Raw genomic sequence first — 25,527 nt, 5'->3', positions numbered from 1 at the left:
CCCATATTCATAGTCCGTTCCAAAGCTCCAGTTTGACCACTTGAATTGTTCGGGAAAGCCCTGCTAAAAATAGCGCCGATAACTAGGCAGTAAACACAAGTGGTCTGAGCGAGATGAAACGGTTTCCAGAGGGGCCCCATGAGATGGGCCGTCAGGCAACTGCAACTTCTTACCGCGCTATGAAACCAAGTAATATGATGAGTCCGTATGCAAACTTAGTTAACAGTAATCATTCATCATCAGAAGTTAACTGCACGCTTGCCAATATTCAGAATTTAAATTTATTTAGCTTTAAACATATTTGTTGCCAATAAAATTGAACAAGGGATGGGGCACAAGTTTTTACAATTTATCACAGCCTTCTCCCGTCATACATTTACAATGAAATGTCAACAATGATAATAGGCATAAACATAAAGTAGATATTTATAAATATATATTGAATTTAGTACCGGAATGTGACCGGTACAGATGGTACGGGGCTAAACACCTTCCCTACACCAAGGGACAAACCTTTCTATCTAGATATCTCATATATGATTTCCTGTGTGTTTTATGAAGGTAAATACATTGATTGTTATTTCTAAGTATTTATACATGTATCTCTTTTAACATGGATAGCATACGTCACCATAGTTTGAATAGCTTGAGGTATAGAAACATTATAATGCATTCAAGATAAATTTTATAACAAATTATCTGAGTTGTAATTTATATATTTTTCTCTGTATCCAACCTCTTGATTCCTTAGACCTGAATCACCAATGCGAAAACTATTAGCGCGTTAACCGTCATTGCGTTGCATTCAGCCAGGTCCTTCATTCACTAAAATAAAGAAAATATCTTATTTGTCACCGATTAATCAAGTAACATAATATTATGCTTTAAAGGTCTATTGTTTATGTATGACGTAAACATATTAAAAGCAAAAGTGTACTAGTACGTGACGTCACCATCTCAGCACCCGTTATTGATCACAGTTGATAATGTCGTCCTTTATCGTCCTTTTCTCTATTGGATTTTTTAAGGGTGAAACAGTTAACTGTTACCCTCAACGAACTGCGCGCCTACGGATTAACTGTTTCATAAAGCTTTCCCCCATATAGTTAATAAGTGAACAGCGTCAAGATAAATACAAATGCACAAATAAATATGTACGCAAGGATTTCAAGGATTTTTCTAGCCCTGTGCTGTTTCTCGTAGCTAGTTAAGTCCTGCTAAAACTATTTTCCTTGGCCTAGCGGCCTCGGGATACAGTTCTTCGGGGCTTACCTAGCACTTCGGGTAGAAAAACAGTAATGCAACAACTGTATGCTGTTATAGAAGCAGTTATAAATGATAAAATAATGATATATCTCTAGGATAGTATTCGTTGTTTTCCAGAATATGTATCTGATATATTGTGCATAGAAATATTCAATTGAATGGACCTTTCTACAAATTATAGTGTGTATAAGAAATAAAAGCCTCCTGCGTTATAACGGTCACACAAATTGTAATGTAATTGCTATTGTTAATAAATTAAGAGAATGCATAAAACGCATATAAAGCACAAAATCCCCTTTTGACCTGAAAGTGCATTATATCTCCTGTCCGACCACGTGGGCTTACATTATTATCTCCTGCAATGCGGCCCAACAAGAAGGATACATGTATGCGGAACAATACTGTTTCATAACGATTGTAAAGTAATTCAAGTATATGTTATTTAATATCCAAATATGGCAATTGTACATCAAATATGTATAGCTGGTAACTGTCAGAGGACAAGGCTTGAACATGGTCCCCAGCAGAACGGTTACATGATGTGGATTGTCATTAAATCACAACATACTCTAAAACTTATGATCCCCGAGAAAAAGTTGTTGATTTTGTGCAACCTAAATTCACCTCCTTTTATTAGGGTCTCAATTTTTGTTATGTCCAACTGAAATGTATTTTATTTTAGTTTATCTGAGTCAGAAAACAATCCGTTGGAATATAGCCAATTTGAGCATTTTAATACCTGATTTTTTTACCCTAAGGGTGAAGCAGGATCTTAATTTTCATATCATTAAATGACATTACATTATAGAAATCCCAACCAAGTTTGGCGCATTTTGCACTGAAGTTCATAAAAATATACCCTAAAATTGTTTATCCTATAATAAAACTGCCCTCGTTAATAATATTTCCTACTAAGTTTGAATAAGTTTCCACAAAAAATAGGCAAAATATACACAAAGCTGCTAAATCCCTAATAAATTGTAGCTATTATTACCTCGCCGCTTGAGGTAATATGTAAACCGAGGCCAATGCAATTCGGTATTTTAGCACATTAGCACCTTTTCACCCATGAAGAGTAATCAATCATACCGTATCTGAATAGTTCTAACAACATTTGGCCCCATTTTGCCCGCCCATCAGATCACTACGGGGGCGGGAAACATATAATTCGCATGCTTGGTTTGTCTTTGACCACGGAAGCTTCATCAAAATATTATTGATTTCGGTTCAGGGTTTTTAGAAGAGAAGTCGAAAACATGAAATGCAAATAATAAACACTGGTTCTTACGGTATATAGGCCGCTTTCTTTTCGAGGGATTGTTTCGGTGTAATTCCCTGGAGGGGGAGTTTATAGGATGTATCCTTATCGTACTGGGCCAGCTCTCCGGGAAATTCCGTGTCATGCATCTGTTTAGACAAGCGTTTCTCCGTGTTCCCATCATCACTACATCTGAACGTGCAACTGTCCTTCTTCCCGAACAACCAGTATGTTTTGGCCTTTCCTTTTCCCTAAAAGATAAAGCACCTTCTCATGAAAGACAACTTACATTCTAAGAGAATTATTCTTTACAAGATAATGTTTAGGAAATTTTCTTTGTGAGAAGAGTCTTAATTTGCCTATAATTAAAATGCCCTCATTTAATAATATTTCCAACTAAGTTTGAATAAGTTTCCACTAAAAATAAGCAAAATATTCTATCTTTAAAAGATACAGTACATTCTCTCAAGAAGGAACATTTATATTGTAAAAGAAATATTCCTTACAAGATAATGTTTAGAACATTACTTCTTGAATAGAAAGGTTTTATTTCCTGTAGGAAAGACACTTTTGATAATTATAAGAATAACGATAAACTACATTTAAAGGCCGACCTTTATAGAGTCCAAATTTCTATTGTAGAAACATGTCTATTGCAGACCACCTTATAAAGTATACCAAATATCTTTTTAGTACCCCCAAAACCTGTCAAGACAGACCGCTTTAAGTACACCAGTTTTGGTCTTACTAGACGTTTTTCATTCACTGTTTTGTAGGGGCTCATGATTATTCTGCTTACTTTAAGTTTTACCTATTTGTATTTCATATTATTCTATTTTGCCTGTCGGAGTTCACCTGGTGATGAAAACCCAAATGCAGTAAAACCGTTAACGATGTGCTATAAATGCGAGGAACATTTTTTGCAAAGTTGGTTTGTATTTTAAGTTTTGTGATGCACTAGTAAATCATAAATCCATGCATGCCTTCTGCTGTTGCGATAATGATTCATCGGGAAGGACAGTTGTCCTGGCCTACCAGCTCGGTACTGTCTCTTGCTTGCTACAGATAACGTAGTTATTCGGACACGAGTCAGCAAAGATCAAAATAAGACATATGATGGCCATCAAAGACAACGACTATCTCCGAGGTGATCTATTGTTATATATTTTCCAACACATGTCGAAAATAGTTGGTAGTACAAAAACATATGTATATGGCTTGATCTCAAACATACCAAGGCGTTTTGACAGACTAGGCATACATACTTTCCCATTGCCAAATTCGTTGTATTTACTGCGTCTCTGCATCATGTACACACCATCCTTTTTTTGCAGAACACTGAAGGACGAGTACGTCAGATGTATGTGATTGGCTGAAAAACAGTTTGTACTAACCATATTAAAACTATAAAATTATAAAATTATAAAAACCGATCAACCTTATTAAAATTTAATATCAAATCAAATCAACCATATTAAACAATATCGAAATCAATATCAAAGAAATAAGACATTATCAAAAAGTATTAAAATTTAATAATAAAGCAAAGCAACCGTATCAAAATCATTAACATTGTATATCAAAGCATATAAACCATATAAAACAATAAAAAAAAAATATATAAAAAACATATGAAAAAAGGATTAAAACTTGATAGCAAAAGCAACCGTATAAAAAAATCATTAAAATTTAACATAAAAGCGTATCAACCATATATAACAATACAAAATGTATGTCAAAGAATATAAACCATATGAAAAAAGGAAAAATTTAAACCGATCGCATTAAAAAAATGGTTAAAAAAATGAATATCTAAGCAAAGCAACCGTATTAAAAAAAAATGAAATTTATTATCAAAACAAATTGACCATATTAAAACAATATCAAAATTAATATCAAATCAACAATTATATTTTTTTTATATAATTTCAAGAAAAAACAACCATTATAAAAACAATTATCATCTATGTACTACTTTATAGCACCTACCGGTAGCATGATACATTTATTATCATTTGTTGTCAGTATGAGAAGAAGTTGAGAACGACTTGAGAACGACTTGAGAACGACTTGAGAACAACTTGAAAACAACTTGAGAACGGATTTTCCCATTCCCCTGCACCTGGGAACGGATTTTCTCAAAAAAGAACGTCTGCTCGGGCAAGATGACGTCCGAAACCGGAAATAGTGTCCACACAACAGTGATCGGCGTAAGAAAATAGTCCGTCAATAACATATCAATACAAAGTTACGGAAAAATATTGTGAGAATAACAACACCATTTCAGGTGCAAATGAGCATATGGAAAAACCAATAACGATAGGATTGTTTTAAAAAACATTCTACGTAGTTTTTAGGTTCATAGTATTCCTCCGCGCAAAACTTCTATTTGTTTACGTTTGTCACAGGCGATCGTTGACCATTGAGCTTAGAAGTCTTTTGGAAAACATGGCGTTTAGTTGAGTTTTTTAAATGGAGAAATATATAAGGTAGTAGTATATAGATGGTAAATAGTTTATCATACAGTATTTTCAGTGTTTGTTGTTAGAACAATTTTCTCATCGCTCGCACGTAGATAAAATATCGAGTACACCTGCGGTGGCCTCTCGATTTGATCCACGTTTTCGCGATGAGAAAATATTTCGCACGACAAACCCTGAAAAAACAATGTCTATAAATATTACAATTTAACATCAAACAAAATCAACTATATTTTAACAAAGAAAAACTATAACATCAAACAAAAACAACTATATTTAAACAAAGAAAAACTATAACATCAAACAAAAACAAACTGCATCAAAACAAAGTGAAAATTTACCGCATGACGAATGGCTTTCTTTCTTTTACAATAAAAAACCCTGACCCTTTCCATTAAAATATAAAAAGACATCAACATCGCTTTTCACAGGTCACAAATATTAAGTAGGTATTTTAAAACTGTCAACCATAACGTGTTTGACAGTGAACGGTTAATCAGGAATTACTCAATTCATAGTTGTATGATGCAATGTAATTCATTTTTATAAAACTGTATCTATTACCAGATTTTAAAGGTTCCTATCACCAGTGTGTGAAGGTTACTTCATTTGTCACGTGTTTTAGCAACGATTTCTTGTTTACGGCTGTGCTTTCAAATGTTTGTGAGCATGATATATGCCATTAGCAATTCTTAGATGTCTTAGCCGTGATTTTAAAGTACAATGACACGTGTTAATGTTCTTTTTGTTATTAGTTTGTAACATCATAAGGATAAGACAACAAACTTAAATAAGTACTATTCCTTAGTTTCATGTTGACATATGAACGTAGGTTTGATATATGATTAAAATGTACGTGTAATTAGGATGAACATATTTGTGATATATTTGAAGTATATAAATGATAAGAATAAAATTATATTGTCAATATTGAATATTTGTGCTATAGCAATCAAACTGGGCATTCGATCTTCTAAAGACAACGAGATCATAAAAAAGAAGAGAGAATTATATAGATCTTTGGTCACTGTCATAGATATGTTTAAATGTGTCTGTGCTAAATAATGGATACAATATCGGAACGTCATTCATTGATGTATTTGTACATGGTTATGAGCTCTAATTGATACGTAACGTCAATACAAATACAATAACCACTTCCGTTAATTGATATATTTAAAAAAAAACATTATATTAATTTATAACGTATATTATATTTTGAAATTGATATGCTGCATACTGGGAAACTTTCGCCGTAATTTAACTTTCGCCTTTTTCGCCTTCCACAAGATGGGCGAATTTAGTAAATATTAGAAAACAAAATGACAACAAAGTAGTCAAAAGTGAAGGGCGAAATTAACAATTGGCGAATATGGATTTTTCCTGCGCAGGGCGAAAGTTTTCTAGTACATACATACAGTACGTACCTTTAATTGAAAGAAGTACATTCCATGTATCCTAAACATCAGTTTTCATATTCCAGTACAAGTATAAACATTATAGTGAAAATTAAATTTATAACTATGTGTATTATGTATTTCTTGAACATTGACAATCAAACTGTAAGCTGTACAATGTAGATAGATAACGATGCTGTGTATTTATTATAAGTTTGATAAACATCTGCCTATTTAGTCTGAAGAAAAACAAATAAAAAAATGGTTTTCAGATCAGCCAAAGAGACCTGATTTAATTATATTAAAAATAAATAAATACACTTTTCTAATTGTGTATTTATATACATGTACATTAACTCAAAATTAGAAAAGTCTGTATTACGTTTACTCGCGTTCTTCATCCGGAACGCCTTTTTAACCGTCTCTCCAAATAGACTATACCGAGGTAATTTTCTTCCAATGATTCCTGACATCACAGAGCCTGTATTGGAAAGAACAAAAAGACATGTGCTGTTGAGGTTTCATAGAATAAATAACCTTTTCATAAGACATTCAATGTTTATAGGACCAGTGGTTTTTAGGATTGATAGGAAAGTGGACATAAAAGGTTTACATGAGCTGTTTTGCTCCAAACTCAACAGATTTGAGACATACAAATGTATCATGTAGGATTCGGGTCCTTCAAGCATCATAGGGTGTGATGTATGTTTCATGTAAGACATTCATGTTCATAGGATCTGGATATGTGTCATAGGACCCAAGTCGTTCAGTCTTAATACGTAGGTTTTCTATGATCCGTATGATCTTGGTCATTCAATTTCCATATGACCCGAATAAAAAAAATAAAAAAAGATTTTCAAGACCGAATTTTTTATAGGTTTTATAGGACCTGAAAAGTATATAATCTGGTATTTCAAAGTAAAACAAAAGCATTGTGAGATCCTTTGGAGATGCGTGATTCAATCTTAATAGGATCTATGCCATTCAAGGTAAATGAGTTGTGATTATTCAAGATTAAATATATTTTCTAAACGTCTGAGTCAATAACGTTCACAAGGGCCCTAGAAATTCAATGAAATAGAAGCTTAACATTTTAGGATCAGGCCTTGATCAATTGAGTTTCATAGAATCAGGGGCAATCAATTGAGTTTCATAGAATCAGGGTCAGTAGGTGTCTGCGAAGGTCAATATAATCAGAGCCATTCAAGGTAATTCTCGGTTCAATGTTATATAACCTGTGCTAATTCGACATTTCTATGATGCATATTTCTTCTTCGGGAGAACAATGGTATAGGTTATATACCGTCGCCTATAGAAACGAGATAATGATGTCACGCTAAATATTTCAATGCCACTATGTCAGTTGCATCTGAAATCGACATTACAACATACATCTTTATAATACTAAATATGTATTTCAACAACGGTTGTGACCTAAAATCTAGAGGGTAAAACAGCATTATCCTATCTCCAAAATAGTTTTTATCATAGTTTTATGTTTACGCAGAGCTTGGGGGGGTTAATGCAACAGTGACATTAAATTATTGATGATAATGACCTCCTATTGACCAATCGAACATGACATTAAAAACCATACTAGATGTAATTCGAACTCAAATTCATTGAAACAATCAGAAAATGAAAGATTTACATAGAGACCCATGAAAGAAAGTACAGCTAGAAGGACAAGGTGGTCCGGACGGCCAAGTCTTTTTTATTAGCCCTTTCACCCCTATGTTACTTCAGTAGACTCTACCAAGCATTGATATGGATGAGTCCATTATAGTCTACAGTGGTGAAAGGGTGAAAGTATTATTAACAATTGCTATTGGAATTGAACTCAAATTAATTACGTTCTTCAGTTCTTCGACAACAAATCTGATCGAATTATCTTATTATCATATAGCTATACCAGACGTACCTGTGTTGATTCCAATTTTGAGTTGTACTGGTCCAAATTCTGGTAATTGGAAAGGTTCTGAATTAACCAATTTAAGCAAATCTAGGGAGATGTTCGCTATTGTTGGCATGTGCCGGTCGTCTTCCCGTCCTACCATACCTAAAGAATAAAAAAATGTCGAAAATTGAAAAAAGGAAACCTTATTCCACCATTCCTGCCGTGGAAACCAAGGACTGTTAGAGTAAAGGGTACCAACAAGTTTAAATGTACTATTACCATTTTGTCAGGTTTCTTGAAATCCTTTTCATAAGAAGTATTCCAAAACAATTACATATTGCAAAGCGTTTGACTGATGTTTTGTTATAAAATTAAATATTTTAAAATAATAATAGAAATTAATGAAAACAGAAAACAGATAATGAAAATCAAACGCACGATTTTTACCTTGCAAATCCTACGGAGAGTTTAGCAATTTTGCCAGCCAGGAATTATAAATGAAAAACACCAAAATAAGAGCCAAATCAATGGCCGGCAAAGCCTACAGTTGTATCCGAGTAACTTAAGAAGGAAAATTACCAACAGCCAGAAAAAAGTCCCTTTGGTTACTTCATTTCCTATATAAAAGGGAGATTACTCCAAGTTTAAAAAAAAACTCAGAGTGGAACTCTTCTCTGCGATAATAACTGATGCAGTGGTAATCTTTAATTTTACTATCAGGTACACCCTTATGGTTAAAATTCAGAATTTTCCGTAGAGAGAACAAGACAACATAGGGTTATTGCAAACAAATGGAAAACATATCTCATATCTACACATGTAAATGTGCAATATATGAAAATATAAATTTACGTTGTCAACATACCCGATGGAGCAATACTCATTGATAATTATAAAATGTGAACTGCAATAATTTCTTTGTCTCTGAAATATGACGGTAATATTTCTGTTTGTAAACGATATCACATATTACGATCCGTTTTAAACCGGATGTTTGGAATATGAAAGGTAAACAAGTTGATGACCCATCTCTAATACGGGACGTTGTAAATCGACCTTTCAAAAATTAATTATTACAATTTAATACTGTATACAGGATTTTTTTCTTGCTGCAATTAAATTTTCGCCTTTTTATATCATTAATAAACAAGGCGAAATTAACACTGGGCGAATATGGATTTTACCGGTTAAGGGTGAACGTTTGACTGGGCGAAAATTTACCAGTAACTAAAACTATACAACAGATATACCAATACAAATCGTGTCAAGGAGAGTATTTTTTCAACTTGATTACGTACCTGCCACAATCATGTTACTATCCTTGTACGTTTGTACGTGAAATGCATCGTTGTTTTCTGTCAGTTTCTCTATCGCGTTGTTGATATTTGTAAGAAGCTCTACTACTACAGTAGTGGAACACATTGACGTCAGAGCGACAAAGTTGTGTACGTCAAAAAACATGACCGTCATGGACTTAATATTTTCAGCATTTCCAAACAAGTCTTTTTGGAATCTCTTAGCCACAACTTCCGGTACCATCTGATAAATAAGAGTGTTGATTTTCTTGTGTTCCTCGCTTAGTTGTTTGGTAGTGGATACTAAACTTAACGCGTATCTTTGTATACTGCTTGTCAAATTATCAGCCACAAAAATCACCAATGGGCACATTATCAGAACGATAACAAGACAAGACACACTGATGGAAAGGTCCCGTGTTGAGTCGTCAATGACAACGTCGAGTCGACCAATGATTTCAAATCCCAAATTCTGCTGAATTTTCAACAAAGTGTCTAAATATAAAGTCATGTTATCAAACCAATAACGGGCTTTCTGAATGTCTGGGTAGAAAACCTCACTTTCATAGTGCTGAATTTCAAACCGAAATCCGTCTATGATTGCAATTAGGTCACTTCCTGCTTCACTGACGCCTGAAGTGTACAGGCGATCGACTCTGTTTGAATAGAGTTCGGCAGTTTCGTAGAATGCACGAAATCTATAAATAACCGTGTTGTACATTTCAAAATAATTCTGTTTCGAGAAACTGGTCTCGAACCCTCCCTGTACGAAGAAAAGAGTTCCAAGAGCTCGTTCGATTCCGACGTCTTGTTTTCCGCTTGTTAGTTTGAGATAGGCAACAAGAGTTTTCCAGACTTCAGCATCCTTCCCGCGTGTTATAGAATCATATAGCCATGCAATCACTACGCGGATAATGTTAGTATAGAAATCAATCTCGACCTGAAGATTGTATTTCACTTTGGTCAGAAGCTGACGATGCCGGACAAGGTATTCACGGAGTCTGTCCCTCGATTCGAATTCCTCTCGGTTGTCGGTGTCGAGATTTCTTGGCCATTCAGACAGGGCGTATATGGCATTGTTGGTGCCGATATACTCCTGCAAAAGGAAAGTTTTAGTTTCCGGGCCGAGAGCACTGAGATACAGGACGCTGGTATCTCTCTCTTGCTGCAACCGATGAATAAGGTTCCCAAGCTCTACACTTAGTTGTAACTCCTTCCGGGTCTGTTAATAGAATACATTCAAATACCGTTTAACTTCATGAATTCTGATCTTAGTGGCGATACACTGTATCACATTTTCTGGACGTAAAGGTAGTTTAGCATACTGGATATCAAATACAATAGAATCCCTATTGTCTAGTACAATGGAAACAATTGTCTTATAACATAGACAGAATATTTAAGAATTTCTTGTCCAATTGACTACTACAATGCTCCAGATTCTAGAAATTAGGATTTACATTACCAGGTAAATTTGAAAGACATTACAACCCACGTTCTTCTTTTAACAGTATAACTGACGCGGTTTCAGAAACCACTGACCATTGTCTAGTACACACGCTAAGAGACTCTACTTCTTTAAGTATGCGACGATAGAGGGCAACATTATAATAGTCTGTTTATGTTTTGTTTTTGTCTTTTTTGGGTTGGGGGGCTGTTTTGTATTTTTGTATTTTACATGTAGAACATATTTTGAGTTAATAAGGCTTTTTACATACACATAGGATATAAAACTTCACCTTTTCGTTTTCCATCTTTTTGTTGATCGTGTCTGTGAGTGAGAAAAGAGTGAACCCCATAAGACTGAGAATGGGTAACAGGGTCAGACATAACATCTTTATAAGCTGGGACCGCTTACTCGTGTTGAAACCTGCCAACGAAGAAAATAGGGTCTTATGTTACGTCATGCATGTACAGATCTCTTCACAATAAGCGTAACTTTTACACGATGCTTGAAAGATCTTCAAGAGTCTTGATGATCACCAATTATGCCGGGGGGTCATCAAAATTCAATCACGAAAGATTGCGATTGTAGTGTCCGAGCGAGGTATCTGGTAAACTTACTAGGACTGTTTTACTTATGTCGATTCATGTCAATAAAAACTCGGGCTCGGGGAGTGGAGGGTCGAGAAGGGTTTATCTTCAAAATTCAAGGTTTTAGCTCTCGAAAGACAAAGCTTTTGTTGGGAAGATTGGTCGAATTTACACTCTTGTTTTGATGTAGACAGATAGGGTAAGAATTTTTACTTTAGCACAAGGCAAAAAATGCATCCAATTGGTTGCGGTTCCTCTGTCTACATCACACGGGATTGGTTTTTTATGTTGAACTCACTTCACCGCGACGTAATCAATGGCGCATGAAATGTGCGGCAAAATTGATGACATGGCCCTGGTTACGCTGCATAAAGTGATGACGCGATGGTGACGTTTTTAGAATAATATCGCGTATGTGAACTTTCTTTCGTTAGATAGGTAAAAGGAGTTTATCTTTTCTCTAGCTAAAAAGGGAATCACTTATGGGAAGTGTAGGAGAAAGATGTATAGAGAACGGAACTCTTTGAATGCGAGGTTGGGATGTAAATATTCATAGCGAATTCCGCCCTAGGATATTACCTCTTCGAATTATACTCAGCATTTTTCGAAATGGCAGCTGCGCAATTAACATATTTTGAAATGAGTATTTATAAGAGTCTTCAGATGCCTGTATCTGTCTGTAACAGAACGGATGTTGAATAGAGTGGGTGACTGAGGAGATGTGATACCGGATATTAGATAATCCTGATTGAAGAATCAAAATAGAAAAAAAATGTGAAAGTCACTTACCATTTTTCTTTTGAGGATTTTCATCCTCCGGTATATCATTACTCAAGGGATCTTGCAATGCAATACAAAGACTCTGTCTTGGCATCAATACATCTTCTGCTATGAACTCCTGCTCGTTTGAGGTACTGGGACTAAAAGATACAAAATTAATCTTTATTTTGTGTTATTTGTTTGTTTGTTCGTGGTATCATGTCTTTACGACATTCAATGTCATATTACAATGGTGTCTCCCCTTACGATTTATTATGGGATTCAGCTAGCCTTCTTTTTTTGTACTTAAACGGGCTTCATACATTCACAGGAAAGGTAGTCATTCCATGACCGTTTTAAGAAATTACTTCCGATTCTTTTGTTCAGAGTTTTTTCCCCACTGCAAAGGTCATATGGATTTGATTGCCCACGGAAACGTCAATGAAAAGAAGTCTTAAATAAATAAAGTAAAAGGCAGAGATCCAAAGGGGCAGTAGATCAGTTTTTGTTTTATCAATTTCCCCGTAGCTGACGACAGAAGAAAACTCCCCCGGTTCTGCAGGAGATTCTTGCTAACTGCCACTGACTAAAACATGTCTTCGATTTCCCTCGAGGGGTGGGATTCTTAAGTTGCCAAACACGAGGGTTTGCGAGTGTCTGGCAACTTTCCCCGAGGGTTGAGATTCCAAATCTCACCTCAAGGGAGTGAATGATTCGTTTTCTGCAAGATATTCTTTCTAACTCTAGGGTTGAGACGGGGTATTTCCCCTATTAATAACAATGCTAAAATGTCACGTCAACAATCCATCAACGTCATGTCAACCCTGAACTTAGCCTGTAACGTTAACATAACATTATGGTTATGATACACACTGGGTGAGCAGGGTTAGAGAAAAATAGTAATTCACCCCCAAGGGGCTGAGCTATTGTATTACTCTCACTTCCAAGGAGGTGAGAGATGATATTAAAGGGACAATTTAGTGGAAGTTAGCTCTTTTGATTACCTGAAAATCAAGTCGGAACTGAAAATATATATCTCCTAACGAAAGTTTACGTAGTTGATAATGACCCGACCTGAAGCCAACGTCCAGTGTGGTCAGTTTCATCTTTTGGGAAAGCCGGTGATAAAAATAGCAACGACCGAAATAGCGCAATATCTGGGCCTTCCAGTGAGAAGTAAACATGTACAGCAATACGCTGTCGACCGACAACACAGTGTCAGTTATGTGTCTAAGTTCACACATAACACATTCTTGAATTTACACAGACATCGCAAGTAAGAATTATAAATATCATAATATATACCTCTAATCAGATAATTCTGTTCACGTTTGGATTTGATGATTATAAGCACGCACTGAGAGGGTGCCGCAGGAAGAATTTCAAACCGCAGAAAGTACGATATCAATAGATCACCCGATCATTCACAACGATGTTTGAGCTTAAGATGACGTGGGCAGATTATTTTGATTCAGAATAAATGTACTTGTATTCCAGAGAGCCTAGTTGAATAAAGCGAGAGGTTACCTTGTCCCTCGGCTGGAATTCACCGACAGCTGCCGCTAATTCTCCATTACGGATTAAAAACGGCAAGAACACACTGTCTATTGTCAATTTCCCAACATGAATTGGTCATATGGAGTATCAAACTATATAATCATGAAGAGTTTTGTGACAAGGTTATAAAATAATTACTACAACGATTGTCCCATTAATCTTACATCGGTAAAAGTGTGGATACACCTGTCCAGGGTAAAAGAAATCCTTTTATCCCACCCTTCACAGGTGTGTCTCTCGTTTTAGCCGGGAAAGATCAGCTTGTCACACCTAGGGGGAGAGAGCCTTGTGCCGATTAGCACGTGTTCAATTGTGACGTCATTAAAATGCGTCATCGGTAATTGTAACGTCATCAAAAGTGAATGACGATATGCATACATCATATGTGTTTTGGTTTACAAACATGGCAGATTACTGTCGGTGGAGCTGTGACTGAAATAATAGGATGGGAGAAAAATAATCATCCCCTACCTTGAGGGTGTAACAGAGAAATCTCTAACCCTCGGGGTGGAGATTTCTCTGTCACACCCTTAAGGTAGAGGAAGATTCTGTAGTTCTCGCCCAAGGGTTGAGACGTAGGGATTCCCCCGTCAAAACAATTCGATCACGTCATCCAGTGCATTAAGGTTACGTTTGCGATTGTCCTCGATACTCCAGGGGGTATTCTCACTTTTACTCTCTACACCCTTGGAATATGTCATGACAAAATCGAAGGCTCAGTGTGCATCACCTTGTGGATGAGGCGAGTAGACTAGTTTGATCCGTTGCTGTACATCAAACGAATCTCTTGGTCGCGTAACGGTAAAATTGACTGGCTTTGAAGTCGGGTGTCGCTCCTCTGTAATCTTCAAAGGACCGGTATCAGCTGAACGATTGGTCAGGTTTGTTTTTTTACCTGAGACCAATCAAGTAGCTAGCCGCGTATCTTCAATTTTCCGGGGTTGCAGCGAGTGAAAGTGAGCGTATATCCTTGGAGTTTCGAGGATGGGTTACAATGTGTTGAGCCTTTATTATCAGCAGGGTAAGAGAAAAAGAATAATTTATCCCCTTAGGGTGAGATAAAAAAATCTCCAAAAAATACCAGCCTGATGACCATATAATGTTGTTGTAATATCACACTTGATTTCATGTACCATATCCGACATTGTAAGCGCCACGTGTGCTAAACTTCTTTTTAGAAAAATGCAATGATTGCTTCACCTTTAATTTCATCAAAGAACGTTGGCAAAACGAAGAAATAATAAGGAATGCTTTATATGGGATTTGGCGCTTGTTAGATCGAATGTTTCATACGGTGTTTCAGAAGACGAAATCGTAAAAATATTGGGCGCTTTTTAAATCGAGTACGGTGTCAGGCATTGTTAACTCATGTCGATGTGTGTTTGTCACACCGAGAGGGTTTGACGTTGTAAATTGTAACTAACAAGATGCCATATGCCAATGAGCGAGAGAGCGTAGGATGTGTGGTTGTCATTGGTGACACTAGTCAACATACCATAACATAGACACATAAATAACGTTGGGTTCGCCGGTAATTAACGAACTAAGTAAGTGGTAAGTTTATGCCAAAGACTTAAAGAATCAGTGGCCAGAGATTTGATGTCCGTGTGTCAACTCTTGGAACTGTATACGGTGTTGCCGTTTTCGCGTTTTCAATGCTTCTGCAACGTAACATTTCAGGATGTGTCAATGTATATTTCAAAATGTGTCAATGTGTATTTCATAAAGTCAATATCTTCCTCAGAATGTCAAAATTCATTTGATATTGTGCCAATATGTATTTAATGGTATGTCAAAATGTATCTTATTCTTCGTCAATACGTTTTTGAAAGTGTGTTAATATATAATTAATAGTGTGTCAATATGTATTTAATGGTGTGTCAATATGTAATTTATAGTTTGTCAATATGTATTGATATTGTGTCAATGTGTATTCAAAATGTGTCAATATTTATTTATAGTTTGTCAATTTCCATTTGATCGTATGTCAGTAGGTATAAGATGATGTGTCAGAATGTATTTCAAAGTGTGTCAATATGTTAGTGATATCATCAATTTGCATTTGATGTTTTTTTCAGTTTGTTTTTTAAAGAGACAATGAATGTATATTCTATATTGTGACAATATGTATTCCATAGTGTGTCATTATGTATATGATGGTGTGTCAATATGTAATTGTTTAATGTGTAACGTTGTGTGTTTCATAGTTCGTCAATGTATTGTGTATTTTTTCTAAACGTAGCAAACACGATCTTTTTTCACTTGGCACGATTTCATTAAGGAGCTAGTGATCCGTTTTAAGTGAACAAAAATACACGGTAAAGCCAAGCAACTACGTATCGATAAATTTTGAGAAAAAAATTGGTATTTAGGTAAGTTAGACTCGCTTAACTGCCTACTAAATTAAAAAATGCATATATGAATTAATGCAATTAAAAAGTTCTGATTGGTAAAATCACTAATAGTTTGAATAACTGAAAAGTGTATTTGACTTTTTACCTTGAGGTCACGTCACAGTGACCTTAATTATGACAATGATCTCTGCACATTGTCTGTGTGTGCTGGATGAACACTGCAAGTTTCAGCAAGATATCTTTAACGATATAAAGGTTACGGCCCAGACAAGATGTTCCTGAAAAGTATGCACTTATTTCACCTTTGACCTTGAATTCAGGATCACAGTGACCTAATGACTCTGCTCTATGCAAATTATCTGTGGTTGACAGAGATATACCGCAAATATCATCTAGCGATTTAAAAGGTTACGGCCCGGATAAAATATGATTAGAAGACCAGACGATGAACAGTGATAAAACAATATGTCTCCCTTAATTTGAATGGGATACATAAATAGTAACAGCATGCATTGCAATCGAAATAACTTGTCAATGGAAACAGTGATTCATTTCACACCGCTTTAAAAAAAATCTTGAAAATCAGTTAGAAAGTTCGTTTAAAGCTCCAGACGATTGTCTGCATGTTATGCTTCAGATCATCACACAACTCATCAAAACTTGTTTAAGCGTTAACTATGATGTATAGAGTATGCATTAGTGTTGATGTACACTGAGTCAGGTCGTTGAACATGATATTTGTTACCTTTTGTTAATACCATAGTAAAATCTTTAAATCTCTCGTTAATTGACAAAAGCTTGACGACGATACCCTATTCTGCACTGATGCGTGTACAATATTACAATCCTCACCAAGAATGAAAGCATTAGAAAGAAGACCAACTCACACCTTCCTGCTAGATATAACATTCACTTTCACTCTCCACACCCCTGGAATATGTCATAGCAAAATTGAAGGCACGCCGCTGCTATTTGACTGGTGAAACAAAGAGGTAAAACAAATTAAGTCCAAACGAAGTCTGCAACCTGTCCTTTGAAGATTTCAAAAGAGACGACAACCGACTCCAAAGCCGGTCAATTTTTACCGTTACGTGACCGCGAGATTCTTTGACCACTTATGCTGCTGTATTGACCAATTCAGCACTTTGTCTTATCTTGCTCTCTATTAGTGTAATGAAATCGTTGGTAAACAAGCACAAAGCTATGGTCAACTGATACACATGTCACAAGTGAAAAATGGACGCCATCTTTATATAGTGGCGAGTTCAGCAGGTCCATCTGAACTTAAAGACCACCTTTAAACTGCCTATTACAGATAGTTTTATGCTTTAGTCTATATTAAAGACACGACCATGAAAAGGTATCTCTTTATGAACTTCTAAATATGTTTTAGGAATACAAGTACAACTTCAAATCAATATGTCAATTTTGTTCAACACCAGAGGAAGCTGGTGATCGAAAATGTGCAGTGGATTTAATTTTGTGATAAGTCTATGGTAGATTAAGTATTACTGTCTTGTTCTACAAAATATAATGATGAACTTACCATTTCTTGCTTGTCTTCTTACTCATACTTCCCAAAAATATCCAATAAAATACACAGCAAAATTATCGTTAACGAAATCCAACAGGGATGTAAGGCTGTTATTAAAACTCTTCGTGTTCTTCACCTGGCGTATCCTTGGAAACGGGAAAGTCAGCAGCTGCAACCATCCTTTTACGCAACACTAGTAGTATACCGGTTGTCAGGGATACAGCACAAACTGTTTCAATGTTCAAATCCCGAAGAAACATTACCTTCAGCCTCTCCTAGAGCACACGCACACAAAGTAAAAAAATCATTGGATTCCTCGGCACAATATCGTATATTCCGGTTTCCATTTGAGGAATAGGCTCCAATTTAAATCTATACTAGATAAACATTTTGTCAAATAACGATATGTCCGAAAACGATCTACATTTCTGTCAGTTCCGAAATCAGATGATATATGCAATTTGTCTCGCTGTTGAGTTTCAAACGCTAAACAGACATCTTTGTCGTACATTTGGAAAATTTAGATTTTTGCCTTGCGCAAGACTTGACATTCATGTGAAAATCTTATGATGCTGAGCGAACGTTTTATATCCTACTCTGCAAATTAAGCATCAATGTATCAAGTGTTATACTGCCAAACGCTTTTCTGTAGTCCAGAAATTAAAAACAAATTCTTACATTGTAATGTTCTAGAAATCACAATATTCAGTAAAATCACGACTTAATATCTAATCGAGCTCTGAGTAAACGCACCTACATTCTTATCAATTTCTTCTCAACGGCAATAAGGCAAACTACAATATAAGCTCTCAACATTTAAGGTATTGATAAAAAGAACATTCACAGGCAAATGACCTGTTTCAAAGGTTATTTCAACCTGGAGTAATCGGTTTTGGTTTTACATGGACATCTTGGGATAGGGCGTAAGAATTGTATGCTCGTAAGAGGTGACTAAATTTGGGATCTTATCTTTTCTCTTCTTTCTAAACAACTTTCTTCTTCCTAATGTCTCCCTTGACTATGCCTCACTTTTGGCCTTTAGTTGAGCGTTCGCCCCTGTGATGAAGGCTTTGGGCCCCCTCCCCTGGTCGAGACATACCGGAGTCTGTAAAAATGGTAGTTTCTACTCCAGCTTAACGTTCAGCAATTTAGGAGTGGGACGACTGGTTCGCCCGTTGTCAGTATAATGTGACCGGGTGGGGTGTTCTGCTGGGTTTCTTCGGCAGTATGTTTCAGTGAGGTAGCACTATAAAGTCGGCATCAGTTCCGCGCTATCCCGATGAGACAAACACGGACATATCGCAGCCTCCCAAAACACACGCATACATCTTGCACACAGGGGAGGCCGTCCTTAAATGACCATAGCTTTTGATAGGACGTTAAACAATACTAAACCATACTAAACCAAATTCTAGCAGCATATACATCCTGACATAAGTGTACTGTTTGTTAAATATAGAAAGCATTACCGTTGGGGGACTATGGCTTATTTTTCACCATCTTTGCTTCGTGTTATAATCTTTATATTTTTCTTTTCATAAACCATATATGCACGTTTTCCTGCGTAAGAACAATACCTGTATGTTGTTCACAGACAGGAAGGGACAGTGTTTAGTTTCTTGTAGCCATTTAACAAGTTTGCAATCAAATGCCGTGTAGCAACAAGCATTGGTTTGTCACACATTCGGAGATTCCCTTGGTTCAATCAATAGTTTCACAATTGATAAACACTTTTATGCAAGAAAAGTATACCTTATTAGTTCATTTGAGCTTCGATAATGTATTTTGTTTAATATAGTTGTTTTTGTATTTTTTGTGTTTGAAAAAAACATCGACAAGAAGGTTTCCAGGAAATTAAAATTAACGCAACCGCCTCCCGCAATTATCGGGCATTATGCTAGTTTTAAAACGGAATTGCTGCTGTTCATTTCATCAGTCTGATGACATTTGGCAAAAGAAATTCTCTAAACCTTTAAATGCAAGCAACATTTTTTTAATGTTTTGCAGTATTTAAGCGTAAAACCAGACAGTCATGCATCATTTCCTGTCATGGACAGTAGATTTGTTTTGATTTCAAATGCAAATCACAGAAATGTTGTAAGTCTTCATGGTGTTAATTGTCTTGTGCTAGAGCCATCCATTAAGATCGGTAGGAATAAAATCTGACAATACTTATGCCAATACCAAATATCATACGAGAGTGTTGGCTTGACCACAAAAGGCGTGTTCATTAAAGCCGTCAGAAAAACCTTGCAAATATATTAAAAGCCGTCAACTTTATTGAAAAATGCAATCCTCAAGTGCAAAAATGCATAATTCATATCAACTCTACCGCTTAATTTGTGAAGATAATTGCAACGGTTGAATGACTATTAGCGGTAAAGATACGGTAATTAAGACGGCTGACTGACTGACCATTAGCTTTGTAAACGGTTAAGTGCCTGGCTATTAGCTTTGTAAACGGTTGAGTGGCTGGCTATTAATGCATTAGATGATTTAGACGGTTAAGTGACTGTTTATTAGCGGTATAGATGAGTTAGACGGTTGAGTGACTGTGTATTAGCGGTATAGATGAGTTAGGCGGTTGAGTGACTGTTTATAAGCGGTATAGATGGGTTAGACGGTTGAGTGACAGGCTATTAGCGATGTAGATGATTTAGACGGTTGAATGACTGGTTATAAGCAATGATGATTATTTAGACGGTTTAGTGACTGGCTAAAAGCGGTGTAGATTATTTAGATAGTTTAGTGGCTGGCTATTAGCGATGTTGGGGATTTAGACGGTTGAGTGACTGACTAATAGCGGTGTAGATGATTTAGATGGTTGAGTGACTGACTATTAGCGGTGTAGATGATTAGGACGGTATAGTGTCAGATTATTAACAGTGTAGATGATTTAGACGGTTGAGTGACTGGCTATTAGCGGTGTAGATGATTAAGACGGTAAAGTGTCAGACTATTAACAGTGTAGATGATTTAGACGGTAAGTGACTGCTTATTAGCGGTGTAGATGTTTAAGACGGTAGATTGACTGGCTTCCAACGGTGTAGAAGATTTAGACGGTTGAGTGACTGTCTATTAACGGTGTAGATGATTTAGATGGTTGAGAGTCTGGCGATTAGAGGTTTAGATGATTAAGACGGTTGACTGGCTTCCAGCGGTATATATGATTAAGACGGTTGGTTGAGTGACTATTAGCGGTGTGGATGATTTAGACGGTGGAGTGACTGGCTATTAGTAGTGTAGATGATTTGGACGGTTGAGTGACTGGTTATTAGCGGTATAGATGATATAGACGGTTGAGTGACTGGCTTCCAGCGATGTAGATGATTTAGGCGGTTGAGTGACTGGCTATTAGCGGTGTAGATGATTTGGTCGGTTGAGTGACTGGCTTCCAGCGATGTAGATGATTTAGGCGGTTGAGTGACTGGCTATTAGCGGTGTAGATGATATAGACGGTTTAGTGACTGGCTATTAGAGGTTTAGATGATATGGACGGGTGAGTGACTGGCGATTAGAGGTTTAGATGATATAGACGGTTGAGTGACTGGATATAAACGGTGTAGATGATTAGACGGTTGAGTGACTGGCTATTAGTATTGTAGATGACTTCGACGGTGGAGTGACTGGCCATTAGCGGTGTAGATAATCAGACGGTTGAGTGACTGACCATAAGCGTTGCAAACGGTTAAGTGGCTGACCATAAGCTTTACAAACGGCTAAGTGACTGACCATTAGCGTTGTAAACGGTTGAGTGACTGGCTAGTAGATGATTTAGACGGTTGGGTGACTGGCTATTAGCGGTGTCCATGATTTAGACGGTTGAGTGACTGGCTTCCAGCGGTGTAGATGATTTAGACGGTTGAGTGACTGACTATTAGCGGTGTAGATGATTTAGACGGTTGGATGACTGACTATTAGCGGGGTAGATGATATAGACGGTTGAGTGACTGGTTATTAGCGGTGTAGATGATTTGGACGGTTGAGTGACTGGTTATTAGCGGTATAGATTATATAGACGGTTGAGTGACTGGCTTCCAGCGGTGTAGATGATTTAGACGGTTGAGTGACTGGCTATTAACGGTGTAGATGATATAGACGGTTGGGTGACTGGTTATTAGCGGTGGAGATGATTTGGACGGTTGAGTGACTGGCTTTTAGCGGGGTAGATGATTTAGACGGTTGATTGACCGGCTATTAGCGGTGTAGATGATTTAGACGGTTGATTGACCGGCTATTAGCGGTGTAGATGATTTAGACGGTTGGATGACTGGCTATTAGCGGTGTAGGTAATTATTAGTAGTGTAGATGATTTGGACGGTTGAGTGACTGGTTATTAGCGGTATAGATTATATAGACGGTTGAGTGACTGGCTTCCAGCGGTGTAGATGATTTAGACAGTTGAGTGACTGGCTTCCAGCGATGTAGATGATTTAGACGGTTGAGTGCCTGGCTATTAGCGGTGTAGATGATTTGGACGGTTGAGTGACTGGTTATTAGCGGTATAGATTATATAGACGGTTGAGTGACTGGCTTCCAGCGGTGTAGATGATTTAGACAGTTGAGTGACTGGCTTCCAGCGATGTAGAGGATTTAGACGGTTGAGTGACTGACTGTTAGCGGTGTAGATGAGTTAGACGGTTGGGTGACTGGCTATTAGCGGTGTAGATGATATAGACGGTTGGGGGACTGGTTATTAGCGGTGTAGATGATTTGGAGGGTTGAGTCACTGGCTTTTAGCGGTGTAGATGATTTAGACGGTTGATTGACCGGCTATTAACGGTGTAGATGATTTAGACGGTTAAGTGACTGACTATTAGCGGTGTAGATGATTTAGACGGTTAAGTGACTGACTATTAGGGGTGTAGATGATATAGACGGTTGAGTGACTGGATATAAACGGTGTAGATGATTAGACGGTTGAGTGTCTGGCGATTAGAGGTTTAGATGATATAGACGGTTGAGTGACTGGCTATTAACGGTGTAGATGATTAGACGGTTGAGTGACTGGCTATAAGTATTGTAGATGACTTCGACGGTGGAGTGACTGGCTATTAGCGGTGTAGATAATCAGACGGTTGAGGGACTGACCATAAGCGTTGCAAACGGTTAAGTGGCTGACCATAAACTTTACAAACGGCTAAGTGACTGACTATTAGCGTTGTAAACGACGGTTGAGTGACTGGCTATTAGCATTGTAAATTATTTAGACGGTTAAGTGACTGACTATTAGCCGTGTAGATGATATAGACGATTGAGTGACTGGCTATTAACGGTGTAGAAGATTAGACGGTTGAGTGTCTGGCGATTAGAGGTTTAGATGATATAGACGATTGAGTGACTGGCTATTAACGGTGTAGATGATATAGACGGTTGGATGACTGGCTATTAGCGGTGTAGGTAATCAGACGGTTGAGTGACTGACCATAAGCGTTGCAAACGGTTAAGTGACTGACCATAAGCTTTACAAACGGCTAAGTGACTGACCATTAGCGTTGTAAACGGTTGAGTGACTGGCTATTAGCGTTGTAAACGACGGTTGAGTGACTGGCTATTAGCGTTGTAAATTATTTAGACGGTTAAGTGACTTGCTATTAGCTTTGTTTAGGATTTAGACGGTTGAATGACTTGCTTTTAGCGGTGTTGATGATTTAGACGGTTGAGTGACTATCCATCAGGGTGTTGATGATTTAGACGGTTGAGTGAATGACCATTAGCGGTGTTACTTATAAACCGATGGGTTCTATGTCCCTTCCCTTAAAGTCGTTTAGAGTGTTAATACAAAGCGCGTTAAAAGATAATAAGGAATTTGATGCACGAGAAAAGACTCGGCTTTCTTTAGAAAAATCTTGGAAGTTATTCGCGTATAAACATGGAAAATGAACTTGTTAATTGAAAATATATGAAATATTTAAATGGCTGCACACCAGTCATTTGCCTTTGAAGTGTGGTAAAAGCAAGGACTGTTATTCATCTACCGGGGTTAAATTATTTTAAAAAGTATATTCGATCAATTAGTTAAATATTATTTATATTTAATCTACATATAAAGAACTTGGACCAGTTGTTCAAAAGGTGACACTGGCTTATTCAATGTTTCATGACATTTTTCCACCTCTAATAATTTGGACAACATACCAGGTAAAAACTGGTGTTTTTGCATATAATTTTACTCTACTGAAACATTTTTCTATCTTGATTCCTTTTTGCTCATCTAATGGTTGTGTTTTAAAGATCCTCAAAAATAGACAAAATTAGTGCTTATCACTGATAAAGCTAATCACATTTTAAACATGTGTGTCCTTGTTAGGACTAACCTTCTCCCATCTTCCTCTTACACGCGTTGGTACGGGGTGACAAAATCTGTATTTTCGTCATAAATCTAACACAATCATTCTTACCAAAGTATTGGGCAGTACTGGACAAAACAAACATGTCCAGCCAAATGTCCAGTTCTCGTGCACAGGTTCCCGATCTTAAACATCAATTAACGTCATTTCACCTGACAAACGACTGTCACTGCCATCATTTATCGCGGTGTATGGTTAGCTTAACGTATCAGTTATACGTATCACTTGATTTGTTTTGTTTAATCCCGTCAGCGTATTTTATTATCCGATAAACTATTTTCCTTATTAATTAGAACATTTTATTTAAACATAAACTTAAATATTTATCGGAGTATTGCTAATATACATTTTTTAAAGGAAAAACATCGTTTTGATAAGCTGACCAGTCTTCAGAGACAAATAGCCAGTGGTCATCACAAGGATTTTGCCTGTCTCAAGTTCATAGAACTGTACGTGGCGACAGTAAGGGAGGCTAGGAACAATATTCTGCTCCGTAAGTTGTTGTTTGTTTTATCATAAGACAGAATTAAATTGTTGCAATTTTCTGTATCGGTATAGATTCTATTTGAATTAGAATAGGATAGAAAAAGATTAATTTGTCCATGTTTGCATGCTAAAGACGGGACTAGATGCATATTTTCACTGGCGGATAATATGTTTAAATTTGCTAATGGTTTTGGATATATTTGGTACGTGAAGTATGTAGGTCGTATAGGAGCATGTATGCATTCATTAAAAATAAGAATTAAAGATATTTTTGTTAAATATTTGCAGAGGGAATTATCTGGCACTACCAGAGAAAGATGTTTAAAGCAAATGACATATGGAACAATAATGTATTTAATCTGAAGTAATGTTGCCCCTGATGTCGTGAAATCTACATTTAAGATTGAAATGTCGCTGTTTTACTTCATAATATATTTATGTAGATTGTATGCATTAATTGTATCACTACACGGATCCTTGTATTTAAGGCACAAATATATCTTTGACTAGTGCTGAATAAAGAAGAATTATAATCAGCATTCTAATATTAGAATTCGTTTCTTCCAGTTTGCTACTTATTTATTGTCTGTTGTGTAAAAAAAAATGTTGATACATTTATTGATCTGTAATGATGTTGACTATGATGTTTGCATAACCGTAGTTATTATGGTTAACCGACAAATGATACTATCTCATACATTGGGAGGTATATCTTACAAGGAATAGAAGGGTTCAATGGAATCCATCAAAATCCTTTATCCGAAAATCAAAAACAGTATTACCAATATATACTGCTTCTAAATGAAGGATATGCGCTACATCGAGTGGCAGGGGGACGGGGGACAGGGGAGGGGGACGTG

The 25,527-nt window shown here is 36.6% G+C and overlaps 2 protein-coding genes across 6 annotated transcripts in view; one reads left to right on the top strand and one right to left on the bottom strand.

Annotated features, from left to right (window-relative positions):
- LOC110462924 (beta,beta-carotene 15,15'-dioxygenase-like) overlaps positions 1–25,527 on the top strand; it is a 58,604-nt gene that overhangs the window by 14,768 nt on the left and 18,309 nt on the right. Inside the window, exon 2 of one of the 5 annotated variants that reach the window (XM_021517167.1) lies at positions 24,539–24,674. The exons of the other annotated variants lie outside the window; for them this stretch is intronic. The gene's annotated coding sequence lies outside the window, so the exon portion shown is untranslated. The remainder of the gene's footprint in view (positions 1–24,538; positions 24,675–25,527) is intronic. 5 annotated transcript variants of the gene reach the window in all.
- Positions 2,551–17,869, bottom strand: LOC110462934. The gene is made up of 7 exons (XM_021517183.1): positions 17,844–17,869; positions 12,417–12,547; positions 11,333–11,463; positions 9,597–10,815; positions 8,323–8,460; positions 3,790–3,896; positions 2,551–2,775 (listed from the first exon to the last, which is right to left on the bottom strand). Exons 1-7 carry the CDS (start codon positions 17,867–17,869, stop codon positions 2,551–2,553), a joined length of 1,977 nt encoding a protein of 658 aa, XP_021372858.1.

This window comes from Mizuhopecten yessoensis, unplaced genomic scaffold, assembly GCF_002113885.1.
Source record: "Mizuhopecten yessoensis strain PY_sf001 unplaced genomic scaffold, ASM211388v2 scaffold10847, whole genome shotgun sequence".
Classification (NCBI taxonomy): domain Eukaryota; kingdom Metazoa; phylum Mollusca; class Bivalvia; order Pectinida; family Pectinidae; genus Mizuhopecten; species Mizuhopecten yessoensis.
The sequence above is the reverse complement of the archived record's forward strand: the minus strand, read 5'-3'. Positions and strand labels throughout refer to the sequence as shown.